This window comes from Saccopteryx leptura, chromosome 1 (assembly GCF_036850995.1).
Source record: "Saccopteryx leptura isolate mSacLep1 chromosome 1, mSacLep1_pri_phased_curated, whole genome shotgun sequence".
NCBI lineage: Eukaryota > Metazoa > Chordata > Mammalia > Chiroptera > Emballonuridae > Saccopteryx > Saccopteryx leptura.
In genome coordinates, this window is record NC_089503.1 from 224709459 (window position 1) to 224717578 (window position 8120).

At 38.3% G+C, this 8120-nt stretch overlaps 1 protein-coding gene across 2 annotated transcripts; it reads left to right on the top strand.

The window, feature by feature from the left end:
- The first annotated feature begins 3262 nt into the window (after positions 1-3262).
- On the top strand, positions 3263-5143 carry TKTL2 (transketolase like 2). Of its 2 annotated transcripts, XM_066360930.1 has the most exons (2): positions 3263-3490; positions 3605-5143. In XM_066360930.1, the coding sequence occupies exons 1-2, from the start codon at positions 3266-3268 to the stop codon at positions 5141-5143; spliced, it is 1764 nt and encodes a 587-aa protein (XP_066217027.1). In that variant the 5' UTR covers positions 3263-3265. The 2 variants fall into 2 exon arrangements, with proteins under 2 accessions (XP_066217027.1, XP_066217026.1); XM_066360929.1 differs by having other exon boundaries at positions 3266-5143.
- Positions 5144-8120: the final 2977 nt, after the last annotated feature.

Genomic DNA, 8120 nt, shown 5'->3' on the forward strand with positions numbered 1-8120 from the left:
TCATAAAGCAAATATATACATATTTTCACAAATCAGTATAGACCTTCTGAGTAATCATTATATGTGTTGTTTTCTTTGCTAAAACCAAGTAGAAATTGCACTTACCAATTCCTGCAATTTATATTTCTTTTCCCTCCAACGCTATTTGTATTAATGATGCTGCTAAGTTTAATTTCTACTTGAAGTACGAACTACATTAAACACTTTTCTGTACTATTAGAAAAATTAGCATAAAGTTAACGATAAAACAAAGCATGTATTTTTAACAGATTTTGAATCGAGAATCAACACTAGCAGCTTGAAGATATGTTTTGTTTTATGTTTGGTTTTTTGAGTTTTGTGTTTGTTTTCAAAATAAAGTGTTCACAATGTTTTCAGTTTTGAATGCCTTAAGGTGGGCTTGTATCCTTCAGTTTGTCACAGGTCTCTCCAACCCTCTTATATAATATCTGACATTCATATACTCATGGTACTTCTCCAGCCCAGTAGGCACTTGAGTTTGCCAGTTCCTCCTTCATGCAGATAAACCAGAAATTAAAAAATGAATAATTTCCTCCTACTTACAGAAAACTTTTGATTGTCTTTCAAAATTATCTCTAAAATGAATAATGGGCTTTTTTCCAAGATACCAAAATTTGTGGCATGTTGACTTAAAAATATTTGACTGGCCTTATGTCAGTGGTAGCCTCTTCTAAATGGGAAAATACTATGGAATGTTGTATCATGTTTTCAATTTATTTGATGAAGTTGTGTCCACAGCGACATTAGATAATTTTGCATTATCAAATTATTTTCAATTGCATATTTGTAATTATATTCCAAAACACTAAAGTGCTTAAAGGAATATTATCAATAACCTTTATATAACTTTCCAGACTTTCCTTTAAAAATATCAGAACACTTTAAAGTATTTTACATATAGTTTACAAAATATTATTTCCTTTATAATATAAAAAATCCAGTCTCACAGAATAACAACAGAGAATTGACACTCACTGCCTAGGATATTAATCCCCAAGACCACATTATTTTCTTAACAAAACTGACCTATAGAATTGTATTTTTATTTAAAAAAAAAAAAACATTCTATTTAATAACTTGGGAAATATTTGTGCAATACTTTAAATGAGTGCAAGAATTTGGGAACTTGAAAACAAAGGTAGGCCCTGGCCGGTTAGCTCAGTGGTAGAGCGTCGGCCTGGCGTGCAGAAGTCCCGGGTTCGATTCCCGGCCAGGGCACACAGGAGAAGCGCCCGTCTGCTTCTCCACCCCTCCCCCTCTCCCTCCTCTTTGTCTCTCTCTTCCCCTCCTGCAGTGAGGCTCCATTGGAGCCGAGATGGCCCCGGCGCTGGGGATGGCTCCTTGGCCTCTGCCCCAGGCGCTGAAGTGGCTCTGGTCACGACAGAGCGACCCCCCGGAGGGGCAGAGCATCGCCCCCTGGTGGGCAGAGCGTCGCCCCCTGGTGGGCGTGCAGGGTGGATCCCGGTCGGGTGCATGCGGGAGTCTGTCTGACTGTCTCCATTTTCCTCATCTTTTTAATGAAAACACTACCTCATAGATCATTTTAAAATTATCATGTTAACCAATTATTTTGATTTATTAGAACTTTCCTCAACCAAAATAATACTAAGCTACCTGTGTTAATATTAACTGCTTTCTAGCTAGCTCCTAGTAGTTTGCTATTATGATACTGTGAATGTTTTTTCTCTAATTTTCATCTTTACTCCTAGTCCAACTCTAGTTTATTTTAATCTAGTTTTATTTTATCAAAAAAAATAAGCAAACATTAATTTGAAAAAGGTATTGGGAGTAATGAATACAAAATAATCTCTTAAAGACTTTTCCTATACCATTATGATTTATTCTAATATGTATCCTTAAAAATGAAAATGACAGAATTAGTTTAAATAGCAAAGAATATTTAAAATATTGTTTCTGATATATAACGTAAGAGACATATAAAGAGTAGCAAAAATCCCCTGAGTTAGTTATTTACAACCTGATTGAACAATGAAATTGTCTGGGAAGTTTTTTAAATTACTGGTGCCCAGACAAATCACCCAGAAATTCTGATTTAACTGGTTTGGAGCACATCCCAGCCAGGAGATTTTTAAAACTCCCCAGATAATTCAAAAGTATAACCAGTGTTGAGAATCACTGATCTATCTGCAGATGACTAATCTGTTATTAACTTGGACTACACATTGGACTTGCTCTTAGCCAAAAGGCTGAGAATCAATTTCTTTACCTACAAATTAGAATCAATGGCTGCATTTAAAAAATATAGCTTCCCAGATTCTACTCCTGGAGATTCAAATTCAATTTGTCTGGAGTGGAACCCAGTATTATTACTGTTTGGTTGGTTAGTTGGTTTTTATCATTTTTTTTTCAGTATCATGACTTTAATGTGAAATCAATGTTAAGAATTATTACTCAAGAATCAAAATGTTTAACATCGCAGCATGGGAGATGATACTGTCATTGTATTTTTTTGTTTTTTTGTTTTTTATGACAAACTATAACCCTTGTCCAGTAGAAGTCAGTGGCACAAATTTGTTTTATAACTAACGTAAATTAATTTTGTTTTTTAAAAGTTATTTGCAGTAGCAGTTATTTTACAGTATGCTGGGGAAATTGCAGTTCCGCCATTGAGAGGTTTTAGATTTGATCTCCCTGTAAATTTTAGTCAAACTGATCATTGTATTTTTATCTGTAAGTCAGATTTTCCAATTGCTCTGACAGAGTGTTGACATAGTGTTGCCACATGGATCAGATTGAAAGTGACGTTGGGTGATGTCTAGCAATGCTGTTGCTATAAGGGATGATGTCTCCGACACGCTATAAATGCACATAAAAGCAGCACAACCTCACAAATAGCTTTCTATAATATCTGGATATAAGAATGCCCCTTTTTGAACCGAAAATATGAAGAAAGGTATGAAGAAATTTAAATATTTTTAATAACGCTGAACATACAAGTAACAAAGCAAATATTTATAATCCATTCAACTGGGCTTGGAAGAAGATGGGCCCCGTGAAGAGAAAGAGGTGGAGTCACAGTGCAGAAGGGTTCAGAAGCACGTGGTGCGACCTGAGTCTGAAAACCAGTTCAGTCTCGCGACCCAATCCGGCACGCGCTTGCCCGGCCAGTTGCTGACCTCCTGACCTCCGGGAGGCGGGGCCAGGATGTGGGCAGCACGTGACGAAACGGCCAAAGGGCATTCCACCCGCGTTTTGCTCAGCTGCAACCATGGAGAATGCGGCCATGGGCGACGACGCCAAGCCGGACGCGGACAGCCTGCAGGTCCTGCGGGACCTGGCCAACCGCCTGCGCATCCACTCCATCAGGGCCACGTGTGCCTCCAACTCCGGCCACCCCACGTCGTGCTGCAGCGCGGCCGAGATCATGTCTGTGCTCTTCTTCCATGTCATGAGGTACAAGCCGGCCCACCCGGAACACCCCGACAACGACAGGTTCATCCTCTCCAAGGGCCACGCAGCTCCCGTTCTCTATGCTGCGTGGGCAGAATTGGGTGACATCAGTGAATCGGACTTGCTGAACTTGAGGAAAATTCACTGTGATTTAGAGGGACACCCCACTCCCAGACTGTCCTTTGTTGATGTGGCAACCGGGTCGCTCGGGCAAGGACTAGGTGCCGCGTGTGGAATGGCTTATACCGGCTTGCACTTTGACAAGGCCAGCTACCGGGTGTTCTGCCTTCTGGGGGACGGCGAGTCCTCGGAAGGCTCGGTCTGGGAGGCGTTGGCCTTTGCCTCTTACCACAATTTGGACAATCTTGTGGCAGTCTTCGATGTGAACCGTTTGGGACAAAGTGGCGCCGCGCCCCTCGAGCACTGCATGGATCTCTATCAGAAACGCTGTGAAGCCTTTGGGTGGAATACGTACGTAGTCGACGGCCATGATGTAGAGGCCTTGTGCCAAGCATTTCGGCAAGCAGCTCAAGTGAAGAACAAACCCACTGCCATCATTGCAAAGACCTTCAAGGGCCGGGGTATTCCAAACGTTGAAGATGAAGAAAATTGGCATGGAAAGCCAATGCCAAAGGAAAGAGAAGATGCCATCATCAAATTAATTGAGAGTCAGATACAGACCAACAAGAATCTCATACCGAAACCCCCTGTTGAAGATTCACCTCAAATCAGCATCAAGAATATAAAAATGGCCTCTCTGCCTGATTATAAAGTTGGTGACAAGCTAGCTACTCAGAAAGCCTGTGATTTGGCTTTGTCTAAACTGGGCCATGCAAACAAAAGGGTTATTGTCCTGGATAGCGACACAAAGAGCTCCACCTTTTCTGAGATATTCAAGAAAGAACACCATGACCGTGTTATTGATTGTTTAATTGCTGAGCAAAACATGGTAAGTGTGGCACTGGGCTGTGCGACACGTGGTCGAACCATTGCTTTTGTTGGTACCTTTGCTACGTTTTTAACCCGAGCATTTGATCAGATCCGAATGGGAGCCATATCTCAAACCAATATCAATCTTATTGGCTCCCACTGCGGGGTATCCGCTGGTGAAGATGGACCCTCTCAGTTAGCCTTGGAGGATCTAGCCATGTTTCGAAGCATTCCCAATTGCACCGTTTTTTATCCAAGCGATGCCATCTCAACCGAGCACGCTGTTTATCTAGCTGCCAATACCAAAGGGATGTGCTTCATTCGGACCAACCCAACAGAAACTGCAGTAATTTATAGTCCACAAGAAAATTTTGAAATTGGACAGGCCAAGGTCATCCGCCACAGCGTCAATGACAAAGTCACAGTTATTGGAGCTGGAGTTACTCTGCATGAAGCCTTAGCAGCTGCTGATGATCTTTCTGAACAAGACATTTCTATTCGTGTCATTGACCCATTTACCATTAAACCCCTGGATGCTGCCACCATCATCTCCAATGTGAAAGCTACAGGCGGTAGGGTTATCACGGTGGAGGAGCACTACCGAGAAGGTGGCATTGGAGAAGCTGTATGTGCAGCTCTCTCTGGGGAGCCTGACATCCTTGTTCACGAGCTGGCTGTGTCAGGAGCCCCTCAAAGTGGGAAACCTAGCGAATTGTTGGATATGTTTGGAATCAGTGCCAGACACATCATAGAAGCTGTGAAGTATACTATACTGAATTAAAATAGCTGTGTTCTTTAAAAGTCAGTCTGTTGGCTTTGGTATTAAAACACTGTTATCTTTATATTATATTCATGCTCGATGTACAAAATCATTATATCTATATTGTATGGTTTTTAAAAGCATTTAATATCTGTCTATATTCTTAATTCAGAAATTCAAGTTATTCTTCTGTTAAACTGTGGTTATATAAATATATACCAATGTCACTCTCAGTTTTGAATCATTGAAGTAGGTTATAACATTTTAAGTAACAGAATAGGAAACAAAACAACTACACAAATAACTCTCTAGGTTGGAATTCAACATAGAGATAATAGTTTCTTAAATGTATGTAATTTCCTTATAAGAAACCGTGAATTTAATTGTAGGCTTCAGTAGCCCAGGCTGTGAAACGAATTCAAGCTTGCATATAATGCAGTCCTACCTACAACTTAGCAGATAATGTTTGGTTGCAGTTGCCTTGAGATTTCATCAGAAGTTTGACTTCACCTTTTCTGCCATAGAGTAGAGACTACAGAGCAGTTGTTATGACACACCATACTGCTTACTGTGACTGTTTCATGAAGAGATGAAAGCATAGTGAGTTTTAGTCTGCACACTACACTGTTGGGTGAGGTTTCAAAAATGTTTCCTTTTCTCAGTGACCAAACCAGATTGCTAACTAGACTGTATTCATCTACTAAGAATACTAGAGTGAATGTAACAAAGAATTTTAAAACCAGCAGTTTTACACATGTGAGCATGTTCTGAATACACAGTATGTTACAGGTTTGAGTGGTGGCAAGGATGATGTATTTGTTTTGCAAAATCTTTTTCTCCTATCCCTCAGCATTTGTCAAAGCATTGTTACTTAGGGTTTCAGTAGAGCAAAGCAAAGAACATAAGACATTTTGAAGATGACAGCACTTTCTTTTATCCTGTCCACAAGTCCTGACAAGTCTCTATGCCTTATCCATCAATGAGTTTTAGAAATGGACTATTCAAGATTTATGAAAGCATTTTCAGTCTCCTAATTAAGGAGAAAGTCAAGACTCTCACTGATTTGTGTCTATAGCATGAAATTATACTTTGCATGATTCTAAGGCAGAGGAAGTTAAAAGTGCTCTGTTTCTGATCAACCAAAAGTGCTCTGTTTATTTCTGATTAATTTTTTGTACTATTTGTTTAGATTCACAGGAGACATGTTTTCCTTGTCTTGTGACAAGATTCCTGGATAATGCACAGCCATTTCATTTAGGTGTAAGACTCAACTTGTTGTCACTGATAGACCATTTCTCTGCTTTTTTATCTTTGATATTCTTCGTTATCTCTGATAGTGTATATAGCTACCACTTACTAGATTTAGATTAACTTAACTTCAGTTTATTGTGGATTCTCCTTATAAATAGTGTATTTAAGAGACAATAATAAATATACTTGTTATAAAACTTACATTTATTTTTGGTCCTATACCTTCTCTTATTTTTGATGTGAATTTCCACAAGTTAGATAAAAATTGCTCTCGCTAGCGAAAAACCTTAAATGCAGGTTCAAAGCCAAATGTCCCCCTGTTGCAATCTAGGGCCATCTAGGGTATGTTATCCATTTAATCAATTAATTTATCCCTTTCAGATTTGATATGCCATTCTAATTCCATCAGATACATTAAAGAATGTGATATAGCAATTTTATTTTAAAAGGCAATTATAATAATATAACAGAGGTTACATCCTTAAAATAATAATTTAAAAATTAAATATAACTTTAATTTTGAGATATTCTGTTTGTGGTGAGCATAGAGGAAAGTAGAAAAGAAAGAAAAGGGTAAAAGCTACATGAGTATGTAAACTTCGGATGAGAGACAGTAGTTTCATGATTCCATGTATTTAAGAAGCCTCCATAATTTGTTATTTTGGAGTATGTGAGAAAAAAAAATTTCAAGACCAGGTTTAGTTAATGGGTGCCCATTACCAGTAGACATGCTGATCTAAGGGATAAGTCCAGGCCACAAAGGTCCTCCTTATTGCAGCCTAAAATTGGAATGTATCTAAAATTTTTTCTTTACAAAACTTAAATGTTTTGAAATTCCAGGCGAACACAGTTAAGATAACTCTGTAGCAAAAAAGAGGCCTGCTTAATAATTTTTGTTTAATAATAATAAAAAAACTGTCTTCTGATTCATCAATGTTAGGTATAAAGCAACCTTATATTTTATTCCATTTAAGTTTGCTTTTTTCTGAACTTACATAGATTTTCTGAGCAGATAAGCTAACTTTACTTTCACATAAATGATTATGAAAACTAAAAATGTGTTAATTTAATTGAATCATTCCAATAAGTTTTTTTCAAGAGTAATAATAATGTTTTGTGGTATGTCAGTTAATAATTTCTGAGATCTTTAAAATCTTGGATTGATACTAACCATTCAGAGAATAGCCTCTGAGGACAGGCTTCTGAGCAGATATACTGTATTTAAACAACTTTCAGACTATGTCAGTGGACTGAATTGGGGTATTCAGGACTTAGTTGAGATATAATATGACTACTAACACAAGATCCAACAAGACAACAATTCATAACTGAATGAACCGATGAGGGAAATTTTATTACAGCTGTCTATCTGGAATATCCTAAATTTTGTTTTTACTACTTCTCTGTATATACAAGAAAGCTATGACAAGCTATCTAACCAATAATGAAAACATTTAAAAATAACATCTGACTCTTGTGGCCCACTTCTCAAAACTAAAAAACTATTACTGAAGATCCCTATTTTTCATAGCAAATTATCTTATGTTATTTATTTCAGCAAGAAATTGTCCTCCGTCTTCCCAAGTTTTAATTGGTTACACGATGCAACCAAAGCTGTGCCTGGAGGGTCTTATTTGAGAATGGTGGTCATCAAATAAAGTGTGACGAGACATTTCAAGGAACAAATACTGATGCACTTGTGAGGCCAATGTCTACAAAGTCCTCCTAGGAAAACTGGCTTGGTATA

Coding starts and splice junctions, on each gene's coding strand:
- TKTL2 (XM_066360929.1), top strand. CDS start 3,266: ATGGGCGACGACGCCAAGCCGGACGCGGACAGCCTGCAGGTCCTGCGG.